The sequence below is a fragment of the Lagopus muta genome, chromosome 9 (assembly GCF_023343835.1).
Source record: "Lagopus muta isolate bLagMut1 chromosome 9, bLagMut1 primary, whole genome shotgun sequence".
In the NCBI taxonomy this organism is placed as follows: Eukaryota; Metazoa; Chordata; class Aves; order Galliformes; family Phasianidae; genus Lagopus; species Lagopus muta.
The window spans coordinates 1,871,094-1,893,538 of NC_064441.1; the positions used below are offsets into that span (position 1 = coordinate 1,871,094).

Sequence of the window (22,445 nt, forward strand, 5' to 3'; positions counted from 1 at the left end):
GAGAGAGCGAGCCTTTCCAGGAGCTTCGGCCGCCGCCATTTTGAGTGGCGGGTCGGGGCGACGGGGCAGAGGGGAGGAGCGGGAGGCGGTCGCTCGTCGTCTTGAGGGGAGCGCGGTCGTCGCTGTAACGCCAGACTTGGCAAAAGTCAATTAAACGTTTCAATAATGCATTTCTTCCCCTTGGGGGCTGGTGTGTGTGTGTCAGAGAGGGCTGCGGTCTCAATGAAGGCGATATCAGCCCTGCTTCCCCAGGCCTTGGCGGTAGGCGCGGCTGAGGGGGCAGAGGAGGAAGCGGGGCGCGGGGAACGGCGGGTGCTGCGGCGGCTCTTGTGGGGACGCGGGTAAGCTCCGGTAGAGAATCGGCGCTGTGTGTGCTTAGGGCTCGGCGCCCTCTGCCTGCATCCCCTCTGAGCTCCCCCAGGGATGGGGATCCCAGCTCTGTCAGTGCATCACCACCTTCTGGAGAAGAAATGTTGCCCAATACCCGACCTAAACCTCCCCTGTCAGAAATAAAGCCACTACCTCTCTTATCAATATTGGCGGACACGAGGTTTCCATAATAGTTAAGAGCTTTCAACGTTACACGGGTTTGTTAACTCTTTGCTTCCTTCCAGGATGCTTTATAACGAAAATGTCACCTATGTGTTGCACCAGCTGCTGCAGTTGCAGAAAGTCTTTCCTGAATTTATCTTTCCTGAATTTATATTGAGCATAGCAGCAAAGAGAATAATGGTACCGTGAAAATTCCATGGATGTGTTTTGTTTGAACACAGCTGAGGCTTTCTGTTTACACCAAGTGATGTGGTTCTCTGATACGTCCTTATTATTTTGGTGAATTAGGAGTATAACAACACTGTTTGCTGGAAACTCGGAGCTGATAAGCTACAGCTTCTTGGCAGTGACTTTTCCAGAAATGCAGAAGAAATCTCCTAATTCTGCAGCTTTTTTGTGACGCGGCTGATCAGATCACAGAAAATTTCTGGGTAGGCAGACAACAAGGATTAAAAGAATAATAATTAAAAAAAAAACCTGGATATTTTGTGAAGATAACACTGTTTTGTTTTCTTCCTTTCAAAGCTTACTTGGTACTGCATGTAACATTTGGACACAACTTTAACTTCTAACAAAATTATGCTGGGAGTGGTACCTAGTACTTCAGTCTCTCTAAATACATGGGAGTACCTTGTTGTCTACCATCTTCCTTGAAGCCAGCAACAGTAACTCCTGGATGTTGCAGTCTGGTATACAAGAAAGAAATTTTCTGTACTTGTCTATTTGCGTCTTAAGAGGTAATGCACTATTTTAATGAAAGGATTAGCAAGTAAAATATTTTGCCTTACCAAATTGGAAATCTCTTACATTTGCTATGGCTTTTGTTGTACTGAGTTTATTTTGTAGCTCTGTATTTACGTCTGAATGGTTTGAATTAGCTAAAGTGAAACTTCCCTACTTCTGATTTAATTTTCAGGCATGTTTTAAGGCTGCCTCCTCTTGTGGCTGAGGATTGTATTGTATGTTTCACAGAGACACGCAAAATCCTGTATTTTCTTCATTCTCTGTCATCTTTGAAACTGCCCCAGCTGAAGACAGCTATTGCAATCACACAGTTAATGTGATGGAAATAGATCTACGCTGCCAACCGTGATCTAATGCCTTTGCTGAACTATGTTTGTTTGTTTGTTTGTTTGACATGGTAAGAGAATGCAGAAAGTAATACCTAAACATAACTGAAGTTAAACTAGCTATGTATTTTTTGAAGTGAAAATTTGAGGTGAAGCACTATGCATTTTGGCTGATTAAGCTGTTTGTACAGTTAACGTTTTGCTCCTCCTGAGGAAATTGCATGAGACAGAATGAAATACAAGGCTTTTCAAAAGTGAAACTGCTTTGGAGCTTTGCATAATAGCATAAGTAAAAATACTGAAAAGTTACTGTTACAGAATGACATGAAATCATTGGTCTCATAAGATGTCAAGTGCTTTACAGATCTATCACGTTTTTGCTGGTTAGTTGTGCTGTCCCTTCCTTGGAGGAACAGCTGCTGAGTCCCAAGGAAACATTTTTGCAGAGTGGTTTTTAGACTGTTGCATCCTTAAGAAGTTTTCTTTGTGAATCCGTGGGTTAATGCACAACTCAGGCTCTGTCTCTGCAAAACGTGGTCACCAATAATGAAATTGGTCTCTGCAATTTGATTTCTGATCATGCCTTAAGATGACAAGGTGAAAAAAACACACAGTGTCCAAGAGCTGGCCCAGAAGTTAACAAAAAGGAAGACAAGTTTTCTCCATCACTGCTGTTTTCATAGTTAGCCTTTCCTTGTCTTTGCTAACCTAAACAGGCTGATTTATCACCTCTGTCGCCACACTCAGCTCTGACTGATTACACAGCATGTAGTTTGGGAAGGATGGAATTGGAAAGCCAGCACATTCTCTAGCGACCACAACTGACTCAATGCCCCAACTAGTAACAATGACCTTTCCATGGAATCATCTCTCTCTTAGCATTACCTCTCAGTTCTTGGAAAAAGATTGGCCGAAAGGAGGAGCTGAGCAATAGCCGTGTCATTTCATGAGTAACCATTTGAAAATAACTAAGAATCACTCAGCATTCCTCGGAGAATCTTCCTTCAAATTGACACCTGCCTTAAAATCACAGATCTAACAGACCATTCTGACACGTGTGGTTTTCTTACCGTGCACCTTCATACAAAATTCAAGAGCAAGCTTCGCTGTTATTAAATTATGTATGTTCAGAGGAAGACTATCCTTCAGCAGTCTTTGATCTGTATTTCTGGTCTGGTATCATCTGAAGAATAATTTACAGTCTGTCTTAAGTGCAGACGTAACCAGAGATTAATCAAGTGCATTTTGTTTAACTGGAGTCTGATAAATCTGTTTAGCTCTCAGAGGAACAATTACCACCTTATTTTTGTATTGGTTTGATTTTACTTCAGATCTGCCATGCAAATCTCCCAACACGTGGAAGACTTGTTTTGAAGAACAGTTCTCTTCGGAATTCTTGTGATGCTGCTCTGTTTTTTTAACATAAAGCAGAAATTTTGGTCCATTTGAGCAAAATGAGTTGCTGGAAATCAATTCTCATGCCAGTAAACCTCTGTCTGTAGTGTAAGGAACAAGATGTTATGTAAAACTGAGAAGATTTGTTTTGTACATAGAAAAATGTTCGCTAATCCTGGGGCTTATGTGCCTTTTCAGACTCAAAATGGAATAGCTAGTATTAATGAAAAAGTAGGTAGGATATTTTCTGGTAGGGTATTTTCTGATAATCTTCTGTTTGGTGTGCAAACACAGCTATATATGTGTTCATTTTACAAGCAGCATTTCCAAGTCTGGAATCCAAGGGAGCTTGCTGGATGTTAAAACAGCCATACCAAGCAATACCTGAACTTGGACTGGGATCAGCTGTGAATGCTGCACCAGTTGAGAAAGACATCAAAACTGAACTGGGCTTCACAAAATGGGGCTTTATTTTGAGATGGACATCGTTACAAAAAACAGCTATGTAAGATTGAATAGGAGCCATTCAAGTAAAACTCTATGGCTGGTTCAGGCTCCACGAAGCAGCTCAGGTTCTTTGCACTTGTTTTCACTTGTCCCCAAAGTGCTCTGCTGTAGCTCCTTAACATCAAAAGCTTTTCTAGAGAGAGATGGAGGTGCTGACAGACTTTTTCTGCTGAAGGAGAGGGCAGGTGGAGGCATAATGGTGCCAGAAACAAGTCAGCACACGGCCTTAGCATGAGCCTGTGCAGACCCTGCAGCACAGCACTGGGCTGTGAGCAGCATGCACTGGGCTTGTATTTCTGGCCTCCCCCTGAACTGGGAGCCACAGGCTGCTTTAGGGGAACTAAATCAAAGCTGTGCTTTTGCAAAAGGCAGCACAACTCTTAAGATTAAGAGGAAAAATTGATTTCTACTCTTTGAGTGCTGCTGTTACATTCAGTCCTCCTGTACATCACTGAGTTAGAACTGTGCTTTTGTATGTGCCATTTCCAGCTGCTGTGTTTTGGGTGTCACCTTTTGGTACGGCGCTGGGTTTTGCCTGAGCCCCCGCAATCTCCTGTGCTGTTTTCCTATTTTACCCATTTGAACTGTTTGAGCCAGACTGTAATTTTCTCTCTTTTAGAAAATGTTCACACAAACCTGAGGTTCTCTGACCTCTTGCTTTGTTAGCTGGTTCTTTATTAGCTGTTCAGCTTTGCTTTGCTCCAGTTGTAAGTCAATTTGCAGTGCTGTACCTGCAGCAGCCACAACAAACGCAGCAGAGTTCCTGCAGTCATTGCTGACTGCTATCATGGCTTTACTTTTTACTGACGTCTGGAGGCATGTGAAAAGTGCAGTATGATGGCCTGTGCATTGAAGAAATGTGGGGTGGATGCATGTCATCCCTTTTGAGCTACAAGTACATTAATACTGCTGTCTTAGATAAATGAATGTCTGAAACAAAGCACAGCCTTCTGCCCTGACTCTCTGCTCACTTTTTCAGTGTGCTTTTTAAACTGTTACTCTGCTGCTTAATGTTGCTTTTTGTTGGAAGCTTTGCGTGACAGAAGTAAAATATGTGAACCACAAACTCTTGACTATACATAACATGTAGTACAGTAATCCAACATTTTGTAACCACCCCTGGCAAGTGTCTGTGTTCATCTCAGGCCTTGCAGTTACCCCTAGGAAGGCATCGCAGTGCTGCTCTGCAGCCAAGGCTGGGAGAGAAATGATTTACCCTGCTTTGAAAGGTAATACAGCCCGTGTAATCAATGACAGGTGCTGCTACAGTGCATGAGCAGAAATAGCTTCTAGGGAATTTTCTGCAAGTAGTTTCAGCTCTCATATCTTTGGGCTAAATTCATTTGCACACAAGAGTCATTCTCTCATGCAGCGTGATGCTTCTGTCACATCCCAAAGCTGTGGAGTTCTGGTGCATGTCTTTATCTTCCTGGGTCCATTTTACAAGTAGAATTTAGAGTCATTGGTTATGCTGTATTTCAGCTTTGCTGTATTTAGAGAAAAACCTAATGTATTAACACTTCTACCCTTTAGCTGGAGCAGTGCTTAGAAACCTACTTTCTAGCAACACAAATAGAGCAATGGACTGCACGGAACTGAAAATCAGCCTAACGTGTCCTAAGCTGTCCAAAACTCGGTGGGATTCAACACCTTTCCATTTGTGACACTGTAATCACGTTGTACAGTGCACTAACGTTACTGAGAGATGCTCTCGTGCTTGGTTTCAGCGCTGGCCCATATCAGCTGTCCATAAATCCAAAGGCTGTTGATGTCACTGTGCCAAATCAGTTTGAGTGCTCTCACGCTGTCCTTCACCAGGCTTTCTTTCCTGTGCTTGCTTAGAGCCTAAGTATTATAATTGGCCTGGGGATGTCCTCCCACGCGGCCTGTTTGAGTTTGAAACACCACATCATGAGGACTTTTTCCTAGTTAAAGAGCTTTAGATATTTTCCTTTTCCATTTTTTTTGGAAGCTACCGTGCGATGAGTTCTAAGATAACGCACTGCATTCTTTGCCTTCAAAAAGAGGGCCTGCAAAACAGATCCCCAGATGGTACCAATTAAAGGTAGTTCCTTTGGCTTTGGGGGCGGTTTGCTGATTCACATCAGCTGAACATCTGCTCTTGTGATTAGAAAATAAACGTAGGGCTCCCACATGACTGCAAGCACTGAGCAGCAGGCACTCGTGTTAGAGCTCACGGTCAGGCTGTCAGAGCTGTGTGGAGCAGTACATGAACCTGTGCCTGAGCTCAGTTAGTCTGATTTAACATGACTTTGTATTTAATAGAACCTTCTATTTTGAGGTTGCTTTTGATTTAAATTGAACTGTAGGAAAATTCACCAGTCTCTGCACGTTTGGCTTTTAACGATCAGATCATTTGAAGACAGACTTAGGGACCATGCAGGAACTCTTGCCAAGGAAGTTTCTTGGTGCTGGAAGTGACCACAGAATCTGTCAGCTGCAAATAGCTGAAGAAGAAGGAGAACCAAGCAGGGATCCACAGACTGTGGAGTTGAGTTTCCTGTCTTTGTTTCAGCAGCTCTACCTTTCAAAGAGAACAATTTCCTAATAAATACCGGGTGGAAAAAGTTTGTTTGAGATAAAAAGTGAGGAAACTGTTGGTTAAATGAGCTGCTTCTGTGTTTGCTGCAAGGCTTGGGGGTATCTTGTTTCCATGTTAAAAAAAAAAGTCCCTTCTAAAGAAGTCCCTGGAACCAAGTTCTCCTCTGGTAGCTCCACTGATGATAGCACAGTGAAGGGAATCTTCTTGCTTTAGGTGAATTCCATAGTGGTTCTTAGAAGGAAAACTATTATCTGCACATAGGGCTGGGAACTTCAATTTTCTGAATCCTGTTCCTCTCCTGTGCTGTCTGCAGAAAGGAGAAGTCACCCACCTGCCCTCATATCCTCTGTTCCTTGGTCTATCAGGTGGGAGAGTGATGCTCAGAGCTGTATTTTGAAAAACAAGTGTTATGTACAGTATGCTTAGATAATTACAAATTAATATGAAGTGTTAGGCAATGAGTTTCCCATTGGACGTGGAACACTCAAGGCTTGTAAGAGGCAACCCAAGGCACTGGTCACAGCTACAAGCCATGTAGTGTTTGGACAAGTGCTTTCAGACATAGGGTTTGGATTTTGGGTGGTGCTGTGTGGAGCCAGGGGTTGCACTCCATGATCCTTGTAGGTCCCTTCCAACTCAGGGTGTTCTGTGACTCTATGACTAATAGGATCACAGAGCTAGGGACACCTAAGGGAGCACCTGAATTTTAAGCTGTATTACTTCTTTCCAGGCTGGATGTGGCTCTGCAGCCTGCTCTGGTGGCACAGGGGGGGTTGAAACTAGATGATGAGGTCCTTTTCAACCCAGACCATTCTATGATTCTGGCTGTTGATGCTGCCAGTGAGCAGAATTTAGCGTATAAAATGGCATCGGATCTGAGATGCATCTTTTATGAATAAATATGTAAATGTCCAGATGCAGATTGCTATTTTCAATGCTGCGTTTCAGTCTAATTTTGCAAGGCAACTGGAATACATAACTGCCTTTGGAATTTCGGAAGGCTGAAGGATTGATATTGAGTAGGGATGTGAAAATACACTAACTATGCATATCTCTTTGTTGAACTATAATGTAGAAAATGAGTACTTCTGAGCAGCAGCACTAACGAGGCCCATTCTTGTAAGGATTTGTGACTGAGCTCTCCTTTATTTTCTGGTGTCTGATAAACGGTAATATTTCTGTTTCAGCTTTTCTTTTGGAGGGGGAATAATGGCCACATAATTTCCCTGAAATACGTGGAGTTTTAGTAGCTTAAAGAACTCTATACTTCTATCAGATCACCTACATCAACTCTTTCTTTTAGCGTTCATTACTTCTTTTTATATTATTAAAATCTCCTTTCAGTTATGAACTGTAATTCAGGGCTGTTATGAATCACTAACTACTTCGTGTGAAAATTCACTTTGAGGTTAATGGCAATTCTGGTTTAGGAGCACATAATTACATCCTGATAGGCGATGGAGTACCTGCTGTCCTTTCTCAGTGGTGATATTCAATCTGTGAGACAGATAGGGCAGAATTCTGTGCTGTTCCTGCAGGAGAATAATGCTGCACAGAGAGAGGATTGGGGGGAAGCAGTGCTGCTGATGACAGGACAGGCAGCATGGCAGTCCTGGATGCTGTGGTGGCCAACCCAGTGTTTCTTGCAGTATTTCAGTAGACTATGAGTAGTACTTGCCCACAGAGTAGCAAGTAAAAAGCTGATGCAAAGCTGCCTTGCACTCCCATCTGTTACACAGAAGATTTTGAGGCAGACTTACCTGCCTGAATATTTGTTTCTGTGTCCACAGCTGCCAGTGTATATTTTACTCTAATGATAAAAACTGCTTTTGGAGAAAAACAAAAAAACAAAAACAAAGGAGAGAGTGAAGGAAGAAGGGAAAAGGCACGGGTTGTGCACCGACGGGTCGTTAAGCTTTGGACATCTGTGTTACTGGGTAAAGCCTATTGAACGTTTGAATGACTGTTGATTACTTTTTTTCCCAAAGGCTACGACCAAGAGTAAGGAAAAGGAACCAGTGGGTGATTTGCACCCCAGTAACAACAGCCTCACCTGGGAAACCCACCGACAGCCATTCAGCTGGGGGCACAGCCACGTGTTTGATGGCACGAGGATTCACTTTCTGGGGAGGTAGGTTTGGCTATCAGAGGGGTGCTAGGTTAGGGTGAGTGCTGTTATGGAATTACTCTTGAATTGTCTAAAACAAGACACTACCATCCACCAGCAGCATAACAGTCAAACATTAAATCAAGTTTCTTCAAAAATTAAGTTCAGTGCTCCATAACTTCAAGAGATTTTCAAGTAAATGTCAGGCTTGTTCTGTTAATTTTAGCTCGTTATATACGACACTCACAGCTCCTTCTATAGACCAGACTGCAGGAGGGATTCCCACGAGATAGGAACAGTTTTAATCCTCTCAGCATTTACATACTGTAAATAAATCAGAACCCCGTGAAGCAAATATGAAAGACATCATGCAATTTGCTGTATACGTGAATTACACTGCTAATGTATTGAGTGGGTTTTTAATTACAAGGAAATACAGTGTCTTTGTGCCCAGTGGGTTAGTGAGGTTTGCAAGCCCCCAGAGCAAAGGGAGAACCATATAGGAGAGGGCTCTGTGTTAATGATGTAATCATTCACTTACAGAAGGACTCCTGCGTATCGGGGGAGCTCTTCTGGCCACTTCCTCACTGGTGGTGCACTTATCTTCATGAGTTGGAAGGGCTGCGAGAGGAGGAGATGATCCAGTGAGGTACAAACAGAATAATAAGAATTGTTAATGAGAGAATTCTAAATAATTTCCTCAAAAGAAGTTATTTGAGGAAAATCTTCTGACAGAAGAATGTCAAACATTTCAGTCCGTGGCGTTGATTTGGAATAGTTACATTTGAAGTGGTTTCAAGCTGCAGATTTCTTGTCCAGGTCAAATACTGAAGTAAATGCATGGCTCTGCTTAGACACCACTTTGAGAAAACGTGCACCGTTAGGAAGTTTCTGTTCCCCAAAGTGCTGTAATTTTGAAACAGTCGTCTTCAGGTGGAATGAAGTGTGGGTATTTCCTGAGGTGCCACATTTGGTACCACTGGGCTGTAGGTATTGATATCTGTAAAGGTTCGTATCTGAAGGTGCTTCATTGCTGTTCTAATTAATGAGATTGTGGTTGAAAAAGGAGGGTGCAGGTTTTTAGCTCTGTGTTGCATAAACATCTCAAACCAAAATGATCTCAAGCTCGCATTGTCACTATTTGAATTTACAGTTTAATTATTATTAACTGCAGTATGTCCTATGGCCACAAGATGTCTCAGGGAGGAAATACTGAACTTTTATGAAGTGGTTTTGCAATATTGCTCAAATCAGACAGGGACTTCCAGTATTTGCCTTGAATTTTACCCAGAACTCTACATGGGCTTTTTACTAACACGAGACCTAAGACTGTGTATTTGTTTGCCCATTAGCATAAGCAGTAAAAGATAACTTCAAGTGCTTAATGAACCAAATGACTCTTTGGAAAACCTTAGTTTTAAAAAAGGAAAGGTGTGAAGCATAGTCCTTACTAAGCAGGTGACAGCTGAGAAACACGAGTGTCTTCTTGTGTAGGATAGATAGGAGAGCAACTTTAGGCTACTGCATTTCATTTCCACAATTGATTTTGATATGGTGCAACATATGTTAATTATTCTTATTTGGGATTAAGTAGTTCGCATTACTTAGAGTTGCTATAGGGAGTCAGTTATTTGTACCTCACTTTCTCTAAGGAGATGTTCTTTGGGGGGCCGAATGCCACTGAAACCTATGAAAAACATCTCCTTTTGTGTGTGATGCACACAGCGAAATGCTTGGGTGGTTATGTATGTGAGCAAAGCGGGAATGCGTTAAATATTGATTTTAGAACAAGAAGAGGCTTCTTATCACACTTATTGCAAGAGGGAAATGTGAAAAATGCTCAAGAGCTGGTGACTGCAGCATGACCTGTTGGTCTGTGTTGCTCTGTGTTGCTCAGTTTGCCTGCACGCACCCACTGCTCTGTTTGCCCTGGGAACGCTTCTCACCAATTTTTCTTTGTTTTTTTTTGTATTCTTCCATTGTGTTTCCATACTTATCTTCCCTCCGTTCACCTCCTGCATAATTCCTTCTATACCTTGTCTGAAGCAGACTGTTTCTTATTTTATTTTATCTTCTTAGATTAGGAAATAAACCAGAGTGAATCAAGCTGTATTTTCACACACTTGTGCTGCCTGCAGCGCGCAGGTAACTGATGAGTGCATCAGCATTCCTACTGCCAGCAGCTCTGCACAGTTCAGGGACAATGAACCTTACACTGTAAATCCTCAGCAAGGCAAAAAGGTGCTTTCAGTCAAAAGGCACAGCCCTGTGCTGTGGGGAGGTGAGATGACAGCATCCAGAGGAGGAAGGGCTCTGGGCATCAAACCCGACTGACGGAGCTGACATTCATCTCTCATGTAGTTGTTAAGCTGCTTACAGAATGCCTTTGTGTTTTATTTTATGCCAAAGTGAAATGAGGGATTTTCTCATGAATTCAGAATTCCAAATCAGTTAAGAGAGGGCTGAGAGAATAGCATTCTTCAGTGATTAATGTGTGTACCTTAGATAAAGTATCTGAGCAGTGTTAAGGCACAGCTACCCTTTAACAGCCAAGCGTGGTTGTTAGGGAGATTGGCTTTGGAGCAGTGCAGGTGTTGCTGCTGCCTCCAACTATCTTTGCTGTAAAGGACAAATACACGAGGCTTAGATTTTGAAGCCTCATGGTTTATTTTACCTCAAAAATGGCTTATTTTTGCAGATATCCCACAGGACTGGGGCAATAGCAATAGGATATAACCTATAAACTCTTCTCATCAATCAGGAACTATATGAAACGCAGAACAAAAAGATGATCTTTGGACCAAAGAAAGCACATTCTGGGGCTAAAAGAGGAAATAATAAAATAGTTGTCAAAAATATGGGCCAAGGCCGTATCATAAAAGCAGGAGAGCTATTGTCAGGATTTCTGAATGCGTGGTGGGAAGGGAGTGCTTTAAGGAAGGATCTGGAAGAAAACAATGAAACAGTTTTGTAAATGCATTTGGGTTATTGTTTCCAAGTGTAAGGAGCAGCGTGAGAGCAAGCACACAGGGCTCAATGAAAATCTAATAAAAAGACCACAAAAACTGCCATTGCTTCTGTGGTAACTATTGAAGCAGTGGGAAAGTGAGAAAATTTCTGCTGTGCAGAGACCTGCAAGTGTAACTGTGTAGCTGGGGAAGGGCTCAGGGAGGAGAGGGGGGTGGGAGGTGTCCCTTTATGGCAGCCCAGCTTTGCTCCAGATGCAGCACAGCGATGCTGCAGGTAAACTGTGCAGTGCTGTGAGCAGGACAAGAGCATCACAGAACTCTGCAGGAAAGAAGTCACGAGGTAAAGCGTGATTTGTTGAAGTTACATGTATTCAAAATAAGGCCTGTTTTAAGTTGTTACAGTTTTAAGAATTTGTATTTGTAAATTTCACCCAGAGGATGGTGTGTGCTTTTTAAGTAGGGTCTCCATCCTCAAGACTTGACATCTTGAATTACAGAGACTTACAGAATCTACTGTGATCTGATGAGGTTTAGATGTCCAGATTCCTTATGCCTGTGCTTAATAGGAATACTTGAGTCACTTACAAGTGCAAGAACTCTAGTTGTAGCAGCACAGAACTTTGCATGGGTCATTTACTTTAACAGAAAAGCCTACTTCAACATGCACACAGTGCTTCTAAATATTCTGAACAAATAAAAGCAGATGATATTTGTTTCAATATATGAAAGTCTTCCATTATTGGAGTTTAGTTGTCTGAAAGGGGGGGGGGGGATAGAAACATGTGAGGTAACTCGACCAGCTTAGATTACCTGATACTGAGAAAGCCTTGTCCTGCATTTCTTCTGCACTATTCCTTCCTTTGATTCTGCAGAGTATTCAGTTACTGGAGGAGTTGTTTCCCAGAGGAAGGAGGGAGTGTTACCATCCAGATGTGCCGTGGTTCCTTAGGTTGTTCCCTGTCTGCCCTTAAAACAGCATTCAGTCCTGTTGGGATGGCGTTCAGTCAGCTCTGTGACATCTGTTCCAAAATTCAGGAGGACAATTGTGATTTTATACCACAGTCATCAATGCTTGGTCAGAAGGACGTTTCCCCATATTCCATGTTTGTTAGCTTCTAAATGATCACACCCAAACATTTCCCACTGAATAAGCTCCTGTACAGCTGACAGCATACAGCGTGCTGAGGATTCTCACATCCTGCCCTTTGTGTTTCACAGTCTCAGCTATGCACCATTGACTTGTTCAGAGATGATTGTTCTGAGCAGAAACAAACAGGCACAGCCAACTTCGTGTAATAGCAGACACTGGAGGACTCCTACAGTGCAGCTGCAACATGTTTGATGTTTCTGCCTGTCTCATGCAGTTGCACAAGACTGTCAGTATGCATCAATAAGAAATGCAGGAACCAAAGGTCAGGACCTGCAGTCAGGGTGTGGTTCATTGCAAAAGCTAATGAGAAGAGTTCCAAACCCAGAATCATCATAGAAGGCTGGCAAGATCCCCAGTGCCTTTAAAACCTTCCCCCAAGCAAACTTTTCCAGTCACACAGCATCTGATCTGCTGCTCAGTTTGGCTGCAGTATGAAAAAGCAGCTTCTGACGTTCCTGTTACACAAGCAGGGGGCAGCACACTCTTCTTGCTTTCTCGAGGCACCCTGAACATTTCCTTCAAGAATCCTAAAATCGTTTTTAGGATCCTTATAGCTTTTGTATCCAATACAGCTTTTAAATAACAAAATAAAAGTTATCCAGGAATCAGTTGTGCTTGTGATGCTGTGCCTTGTATTTTTAGCACAAGCAGGATTCAGTTTGGTTGTGCTCTTGAACATATACACTATTCTGCTAACTGTATTTTTCAGCCAAGCAGCTGAATGTTCTGAAGCTCCCCATAGCAGGATGGAGTGCTGAAATGCCTTTTTAACTTCCTTGCCATCAATTTCACACGTGACCTGCGATGGGATCGGGTATCAAACAACTTCCAGGCTTCCAGCAGGGAGCAGACGGCGCCCTGGGTTGCGCTGTGTGCACAAGAGCAGAAGGCACAGATGTGGCAACTGGCACAGGAGGCCCCGCTCTCCTCCTCTGACAACTCATTCAGCACAAACCCTGCCTGGCTGTGGGCCGGGGAGATGTGCCACCTTGGCTGCAGGGCCCACCCGGACGTGCTCTGCTGTCTGCTCCTACAAGCTGCTCTTCCTCCTCACCTTCTTACCCATGGAATAGGCCTCTCCGCAGCCCTGGACGTGGTGGGTACTCAAGGAGATGCTTTACTCCAGATGTAGAAAGGCAGTTTTGAACAGTGGATTCTATGCCCGCTGTGTGCTCATCCCAAAGAAGCCCAATACACTTCATCCATACAGTATAGAAAAATATCAGCCAGGAGGAGCTCTGGGAGCAGGCAAACTAATTAAGTCTGTGCTCTGTGGATTTCTGTCTTGTTGGCTCTCTTGTGGCTGAAATGCTAAAATGGAGCATTTATCCCCTGGGAGATCTGTCTCTTGTACCTTATCAGCCTTGCCCTCAGTGGGGGCACCAGTGTGGTCCCTTTTCTCTGTCTCATTGATTTTTTTAATTAAACTTTCAAGCATGCAATTCCTTTGAGAATCCTCCACTACGTCCAGCTTGATTGATATTTGTTTTGAGGCTTCAAAATCATCCAGGGAAAGGGGTCTCCACAGGCAGATAAAATGGCCAGGGCTTCGTTTCCTGAGGAAAGCCCTTAGAAAAAATATAAATAGAAAAAGTACTTGATATTAAGTGAATGTGAAAAAGTCTTATTTCCTCTGAAGTGCAATGTAAAAGATTTGCTTCAAATCAATGTGGGCATCATTTAATCTGATAACCTGGAGGAGCGACTGTGTGCCGGAGAGCTGCTTCTGTATTTTAGCTCTGCCAACTGGGTCTAATCATACTGTGCTGCTTCTCCCTTCAGAACTTCTTGTCTAATTGGAGACCCTGGTACACTCATTAAATCCCTTGCTGAACGAGGAAGTCCTGAGGCCAGTGAACTGGATTCTGATTTGTAATCGATACCTGATCAGATTAAATGACTGGGAGAATTAAATCACACTCATACAAATGTTTATAAATTTATTGGTCTGAAATGTTACATTTTTAACATTGAATTTAGTTTGGAAAAACAACATTTCCATGGTTGCGCATTCATCAGAAATATTTTCTGTGCTAGAAGGTATTTTACACTGACTCTGAATGAACAGCCCGGGCAATGTCGAGTCTGCAGACCTGCTCTGCTCTTGGAAACGTAGGCTCAACATGACTCAGGATTTAGCCCACAGTAATTGCTGTCAGTGTTAATAACAGCTTCTGCTGAGAAAGCTTCCTTTGTTCACTACTGCAGTGAATTCACCTGATGGCTTCTCGTCTGTGAATAACGCATGCATGAGACAGCAGGGTACAGCTGGGGGCTTTACTCACTTCTTCACCCTTCTGCAACTTGAAATTCCTGCCTGTTTATTACTAAGAATGAAATGCAAACTTGTTGCACACCAGGCACACGTGCTGAGCTTTGCCACAGCTTTTCAGAGATCCTTTTGCCAAGGGGCTGCTGAGTGACTGAAGGACATGGCCAGCGATTGTGATAGATGCAGGGGAGAAGAAATCCAGGTGTCTAAGCAAACATCCTGAGCCCCGGAGCATCCTACCTCTGCAGACATGGCTCAGGAAGGCAGAAATAGATGGGCTGGATGTTCTGGGACTGTATAACCAGTAACTACATAACCAACGGTCTTTTTCACTTCCTTATGAAGGAACAGGCTCTATTAACTTTTCCATCTTAGCATTTAAACTGTTTTCACGGTCGATACAGTTCAATTAGTCTCCTAGTTAACAATCCATCGTTGCTTTAAAGCATTCAGAATACTAATTCACTCCTTCATGAATCAGGATGTCTCAACAGAAATTTCATTCAATTTTTTTTTTTAATCCCCAAGCTGTAGCAACAGGACCAGCACTTTGTTGCACTTCTTATGTCAGATTTAATCAGAACTAAATTACTCAGTAACAAAATCTAAGGTGGCTTTGCTACAGGCAGGACAGGATCCGGCCTGATTTCTAAGAGCTGACCAGCAGCCCCAAACAGCAGCAGAGGGACAGGGGGGTAACAGTGTGACAGCAGACCTACCCCTTACAAGCAGATTTATCTGTGGCTTGGCAGGAGCAGATGCTGCTTGTTAAAATCTGTTCATAGTAATCGGTCATAGAATGCAATAGTCTCCAAACAAATACTGAATAATGTTACATTTCTTTTTGCACATAGCTAAGAGCTTAGGCTACAAACAACTATAAGCAAGGAACACATCCACAGAGTACATCTAATGAAACAACATCTTATCTCTTGCTGTTCTTACTGAATGAACTGCTTGGCTCTGTTACCGTTTGATGAATTACTTGGCGTAAACATTTTAAGCATTGCTCACCTATTTTCTTTGCAACTACAAAAATTGAAGTGGTCAACTCTGCCTCTTTTACCATTCAACACACGTCTGAGCTGAATAACCCTGAGTGTGGTGCCACTAATAAAAGTGCAGCCGTATCTCAGAAGCATCTGCAGGTATAAGAACATAATTTAAAATCGTCCCAGTGCATTATAAATATTCATTTACTCATAAATGAGTCCTCCAGAATCAAATATTTTAGTCTTATAAAATATTTTGAGTCATATTCACCAAAATCTGACGGCATAAATTCTTAACTTTTTTCCTTTTGCTTAAAACTTGTAGAGATCTCCTTTGATCTGCTGTAGTGTTTTGCAAATGCAGTCATCCTTTGGAGAGCTTCTGACAGACCTTCTCCCGTGATGGCACAGCAGGGCTGGACGTACCAATTTCTGTCACAGCAGTGCTTCTTCATGTGGAATCTCCTGGTTATTTCCTCAGCGTTTAAAGCTCCGGGCAGATCCTGCTTGTTTGCTAGCACGACGACCGGCACGTTTTTTATAGATTCATTCTTTAAAAGGAGTTCAAATGCTTTCTTTGATTCCTCTAGACGTTGCTTATCAGCGCTGTCCACGACATACATGAGTCCTTCTGCATTCTCCAGGAAATTGCACCAAAGCTGTCTCATTTTCTCTTGTCCTCCAACATCCCAAAAAGTCAGTGTAAAATCTTTCCCCGTTTCGATCATATCGACATTAAAGCCAATTGTTGGAATCGTTAGAAAAACGTCATCAGACTTGAACTTGTACAGCAGAGTAGATTTCCCTGCCGAATCGAGTCCTAACATCAGTATATTAGCTTGTTTTACTTTGGAGTGCTTGGTGATGTGGAGGCCCATTTGTGCCGTGGTTTCTGTATTGAACCTTTAGAGGCGGAATCCACTGTCTTCTGTGGAGCCAGTTTTTATCAGTACGACTTCTTTCTTCCTCCGTCAGACGGAGCACAAAGAGTAAGGAAAAGGAAGTGGAAGCAGCTGCTTTGTGCTATGAAAAGTAAGTAAAAGCTCTGTACAAATACATTCTGGCTTCTATCGAGTTGATAATATGCAAACAGTATTTATGAAGGTGTAATGTTCAATGCCAAGCCCGTGGGTGGAACTGCAGTGAGTAATGTAGCAATGGGTCACAAAGCCCAAAGGTCTCTAAACATGCTCAAACACTGAGCCATACTCACTTGACCATCCTCTAGAATATAGGAACTCTTCTTTTGCTGAAGAACTGCGTGCTCTGAGTCAGCAGTGATCTGGTTATACACCCAAACCCCACAGTCCAGAGATCCACCACCCTCCTGCAGCTGTCTCACTGAGTGCCCACAGAGACCTCACTGTGTCACCGCATCCCTTTTGGAGAAGAAACTTAATAACACAGCCAGTGAGAAGGAAAACCCTATTGGTTTGTCCAGGATCATCTGCCCATGGAACGACAAAGTTCCCGATTCACCAGAGTATCTCATCTCCCAGCAGAGCATTAATCTCAAGTGGTTTCTAATGTTCGCCTGTGGAGGTACACACGGACTCAATCAAGCTGTATTAGCCCTGCACTTAAAAATGTGCTGTGCTCTAAAGCTGGCTGCCTTTGACTCAGTAGTTATTCTTCCTGTTCCTTCCTGCACGAAGTGCTCTGCTTTGACTACAAACTCTGAGTTATGTTGGTGTGAACACATCCAACTGCACCACGCAGGATGCAGTCTCAGAACAGATCTTGAGATCTGACCTCTGGTGGGATTCAGCTACCTGACGTTTGTTAGCTTTGCTATCATCTGTCCTGTTGTTGCTCACAGATACTGCGTTGATTTCCTTTAAGAAAGGAATAAGAAAGAGGGAAGCATCTGAGTCTGAATCAGAAGGGATTATTTTCAAACTAGTGTTCTAAGCTATAGATTAAATAAGAGGAAATTGAAAATTCAGTCTAATATTATTGGAATCATGTTTAGCCTCCGTTTTTTGGGACAGCTGGTAGATCTACACTGCGCTAACCTGATGCACACTGAGTGCTTCACTGCTTATTTGGCCCTTATACCTAATGGACTCGTGGGGCTCAGTACATTTGTGCTTCAGAAAACACATAACCCGCAAAAAAGATGCAAAGGTCTTTTGGCTAAATAAGCTGCTGATACGGGTAATCGTTGTGATACCCATGACAGGGGTTGCCCTGATATTACAGTGAGTAAAATGAACCTCAGCCTCGGCAGACGAGTCATAAGCTGGTTTCTCTTGAAGCTAAAGGGGTTTTACCAGAACTAATTGGGGGCAGCAACAGATGGCAGAGACATGCTCACTGTAGTGCATTTTTCATATTTAATAATACACGTGGATTATGTGTAGGATTTCTTTCAGGAGGAAGCATTTGTGTTTCCTCCTGAAGGAAAGGAAGGAAGCATTTGTGTTTCTTTATAAGTAATGTATAGGAATGAATTGAAGGATGGGGAGACGAGCAGCCATGCAAAACGTGTGGGAACCAGAGCTCGCCTCAGGGCGTCCAAAGGTGCGTTTGCTTTGCTGGGGCGCGGTTACTGTTGTAGGTTTGCTCGGATGTTCGTTTTAGAGCTGTAAAACACGGGGCAGCCCGCTCGCCTTATGTCAGGACTCAGGACCCCCGTGCCGTAACGCTGGCGGGCTGCTCTCCACAACGCCGCAGCAGGACGCCGTAATGGCCGCGGGGGCGCCCGGGGAGGCTCTGAGGGCAGATCTCACAGCGGTGAATTTTGCGGCTGAAGGAGGCCGAGCTCAGTTAAACAACATCTCTTTCGCTGGAACCCACAGGAGCCTCAGCAAGGCCGAGGCGGCCGTGAGGCGGGAGGGTCGAGGCGCGAGACGGCCGCCAGACGAGCGGAAGGCGGGCTGCGGCGCGAGGCGGCCGTGAGGCGCGAGGCGGCCGTGAGCGGGAAGCGGGCGGGAAGCGGCGAGGCGGGAAGCGGCGGGAAACGGCGAGGCGGCGGCGGCGCCGTTACCCGGGGGAGGCGGGCCGCTCCGCCCCGCTCCGCCCTACGCGACATCGCGGACGCGCCCGGCTAGCAGGAGGCGGCGGCGGAACGTCGCGGCGCAGCACGGTAATGGCGGGCGGGCAGCTGAGGGAGGGGTTGCGTCCGAGGGGCCGGGCCGTGCGGTGCCGAGAGCCGCACCCGCAGCCGTGCGTGTCGGGCCGCTGCCGCCCCCGCCGGGCCGTGCCGGGCGCTGCCGGAGCCCCGTGCCGCCGCGCTGTGCCGCCGCGCTTTGCCCGCTCGGGGGGCGGCGGTTCCTCGAAGGTGCCAAGAAGAAAAGTCGCCGACAACTTTTTGGCCTTTTTCTTTGCTAACGTGAACGTGAAAGCGAATTAAGTTTTAAGGAGTTCAGCAGAGGGCAGCAGACGTCCTCTTAATGAATGGTGGCTTGTGGGTGCTCGCTCTCAAAAGAGGTTCCCTGCAGCAAAGAGAGGCCGCTCGGGCAGCGCGGAGCGTCCGTAAGAGCTGCTGCGAGCCGCTCTGAACGCGGCGCTGCTTTGCGCAGCCCGGGCTCCTGCAAAAACACCTCCGGTCCTGCGGTGAGCCGTGGGACGACACGTGGAGGCGACTTCACCTTGGCGGGGCCTTTCCAGCAAGCTGTGAGCCTGGAAACAGATGTCATCCTGAGAGGAGCAGCCCTTGAGCTGCTCTTCGTCTCCTCTGCCTCTTCTCTTTCGCTTGAGCATTTGATGTAAGAACAGAAGGGAAATTTTCTGCCACCTGCTGCAGTGAGGGCTTGGGCTTCCCCTTTAACCTGCCCTTCTTCTATTTACATCACGGGTCTGAAGGCAGAGCTCTGCTGCTGAAAGCTGGAAGTTGCTTGCCCGTGTTACTGATTCTGGGCACTACAGGAACAGCTGTCTGATGTTTCAGGGAGCATAGTGCCCACCCACAGACCACTACAAAAGCCTTATTTTGATGAACCTGTGCTAACTTGCAGACAGGTCAGCGTATCACTTAGGGAACGCGACCTCACGTGCAGAAATGCTTTGTTGGCCGTCATGTTGAGCTGATGGTGCTGTTGGCACAATACCTAGCGTGGGCTTTTTTTCATTTGCCCTCTTCTGCCAGTAGTCTGCAAGGACTCATTTCTGATCTCACATCCTGTGCTCTCACTTCTGTGGCTGCACGCTCTGCCTCTGTGCTAGCTGCTGTATGTCCAAAAAAGGTGAAGATGGTTCAGTGTTGGTGTTTCGATGAGTAAGACGGTGAGGAGGGTTTGGAAGGGCAGGGGTGGGAAGGGTGGGACAGGACTGCAAGGGTTTTTGGGAACCTGAGCTGAACTTTCACAGCTCCACAGAAGGATTCCTGGTTGCAGCGAATGCAGTTCTTGTTCTGGATGCTGTGTGGTGTCCGCACGTAGAAAGGATACGGCAGCTTTAAGATTGTGTTCTGCGCAGTGTGGCAAGGGACCTGAAGAGATGGTTTCCTTGTTTCTCAGCTTTTCCATTGCTTATCAGATCAGGCTTTGGTCTCTGATTCTGTTGCTCAAAATGTCACGGAATCAGGCTTTTCTGTAAGGAATTGAAATCTTTATCACCAGATTTTTTTTTCCTTTAGATTGTCAAGAACTGACCACACACTGATGTGTTTTACTTCAGATTGGTCAAATCCCAAGAACTGTTATTTATATAAAATCAAATTCTAAGCATTGCTCTATCTGATGTAAGTTAGATATTTTTCATCTTGTTCACTGAAATGCTCTCTTCCAGCTCAGCATTTTGCTTGTGCTCTGGGATACAGGATTGATTCATGGTGCATAGGATGCTACATGTAACAGCTGGGCCAATGATTCTTGTGTTTGTCTTCCTCATTACAGCACACTTTGGCTGGCACGCTAAGAACGAGGTACTGCTTGGACAACAGCATTCTGAACACTACTTTTTCATCTATTTTTCAGTAAGAGACGTACTTCAGAACTTGTGGTACAGATTTTGAAGGCTACTGACATACTCCTGTTACTGCCTGGTTCTTTTTAGTGTCATGCACACGATCCCATTGAAATGGATCTTTTTCTTTCTTCTCATATTTTCTGCTGTAACCATGTGGTACATTACTTTTTCTTCAAACGCTGTGGTTGAGCACGTGAACAGCATGTATTTCTATGAGTATGAACCGGTGTACAAGCAAGCCTACCTCTTCACGTCGCGCCAACACTTGAAATGCAAAGACATAAATCCATTTCTGGTCATCTTGGTGTCTTCGAGACCTAAGGACGTGAAATCAAGGCAAGCCATAAGGATAACATGGGGATCTGAAAGCTTCTGGTGGGGACATCGAGTTCTAACCCTGTTCTTACTGGGTCAGGAAACGGAAACAGAGGACAGTTCTGCAGCACTGTCAGTGGAAGATGAAATCATTCTCTATGGTGACATAATTCGCCAGGATTTTGTGGACACTTACAACAATCTTACCTTGAAAACAATCATGGCGTTCAGATGGGTGTCTGAGTTCTGTTCTAATGCTAGGTTCATCATGAAGACGGACACCGATGTCTTCATCAACACTGGTAACTTAGTGAAGTTTCTTCTGCAGTTCAACTCCTCAGAAAGCATTTTTACAGGTTACCCTCTCATAGATAACGTTGCCTACAGAGGCTTTTACCAAAAAACATACATTTCTTATGATGAATATCCATTCAAGTTTTATCCTCCATACTGCAGTGGGATGGGTTACGTACTGGATGGAAAACTGGCTCTGAGGATTTATGAACTGATGGGTCATATCAAACCTATAAAGTTTGAGGATGTTTATGTGGGAATTTGCTTAAATATACTCAAGGTCACCATCAGTATTCCAGAAGGTAATCAACAATTCTTTATTGATAAAATTAATTTCGATATCTGTAAATACCGACGCTTGATTGCAGTGCATGGCATCACGCCAAGTGAAATGATCAGGTTCTGGAAGGATTTGTCATCCGTCATTTCAGTGACTTGCCTTTGATTCTGTACTGACGTATGGATAAATGCACACTTGTATCACCTGAAACTTTGAATTCCAGTGTAAAAATGTTGAACTGAAGTACGGGGAGCATGGAACAAAGACAGATGTTGAGATGACATTGATTGAAAGCCAGCTGTGCTGCAGCAGCAGAACTGTGAGGGCAGCATTCCTCTGGGATCCTCTGAGGCTCCTGGTGCCTTTATTTAGGAACTGACACATTTCCATGTGCCTATCCTATGCACAGAGGGTACTTGGAATGCGCTGCACTGTCTTGCTTTGACCCTTCTCTGTGCACTCTGCTGTAACCAAGGGATGTCTGCCCAAATCTCCTGGAATTCATGATGAAGTGTCACTGAAGAATAATGTTTATGTCAAGAAATGAGCCCGGAAGATGCTTCTCAATCACTGCTTAATGATATTTCTTTTGGTCCTTCTGTGAACTGCGTGATCCTTTGCCACCCTCAAGGTAGTTGTTCTCTGCACAGCGCAAAACTTGCAGCTACCTTCTTATTTAGATGTATCAGCTCTGTCCTTCTGGGAGCTTTACATCTTCTCATTTAAACAGTGTTTGGATGTATGTATGTTTATAGTCTGTGTTCAAGCGTAAGCTTATTTTGTACATGCAAAATAGAATCGCTGTGATGTCTGTCAGGTAGGACTGCTGATGCTCGCAGGCCGTTGCAGGGCTAGATGCAGAAGAGCCCACGTGCAGTTCAGGTACGAGCTGCCTCGTGTGGTGGTGCTGTAGGATAACACTGGTGTGGGTGCTGATGCACACTAGCTGCACTGGGAAGATTCAGACAGATGTGCTTAAGCTGTGACTTCAAACCCATTTCAAAACAGTTTTCTTGCTTAAAATTTTAAAGTGAAAACAAGAATGTCGTTCTAGGTTTCTCATGTCTT

General features: G+C 44.3%; 2 protein-coding genes across 12 annotated transcripts; one reads left to right on the plus strand and one right to left on the minus strand.

Moving 5' to 3' along the window:
• Positions 1-90: 90 nt before the first annotated feature.
• B3GALNT1 (beta-1,3-N-acetylgalactosaminyltransferase 1 (globoside blood group)) lies at positions 91-22,355 on the plus strand. Of its 11 annotated transcripts, none has more exons than XM_048955436.1 (5): positions 91-341; positions 615-983; positions 1,078-1,289; positions 8,076-8,843; positions 20,416-22,355. In XM_048955436.1, exon 5 carries the CDS (start codon positions 20,580-20,582, stop codon positions 21,540-21,542), a length of 963 nt encoding a protein of 320 aa, XP_048811393.1. In that variant the 5' UTR covers positions 91-341; positions 615-983; positions 1,078-1,289; positions 8,076-8,843; positions 20,416-20,579; the 3' UTR covers positions 21,543-22,355. The 11 variants fall into 11 exon arrangements, 10 of the variants coding, with proteins under 10 accessions (XP_048811393.1, XP_048811397.1, XP_048811398.1 ...); XM_048955440.1 differs by having other exon boundaries at positions 841-983; XM_048955438.1 differs by lacking the exon at positions 91-341 and having other exon boundaries at positions 356-983; positions 8,076-8,218; positions 8,738-8,843.
• On the minus strand, positions 13,635-17,821 carry ARL14 (ADP ribosylation factor like GTPase 14). Its single transcript, XM_048955447.1, has one exon. The coding sequence runs from the start codon at positions 16,453-16,455 to the stop codon at positions 15,871-15,873; it is 585 nt and encodes a 194-aa protein (XP_048811404.1). The 5' UTR covers positions 16,456-17,821; the 3' UTR covers positions 13,635-15,870.
• Positions 22,356-22,445: the final 90 nt, after the last annotated feature.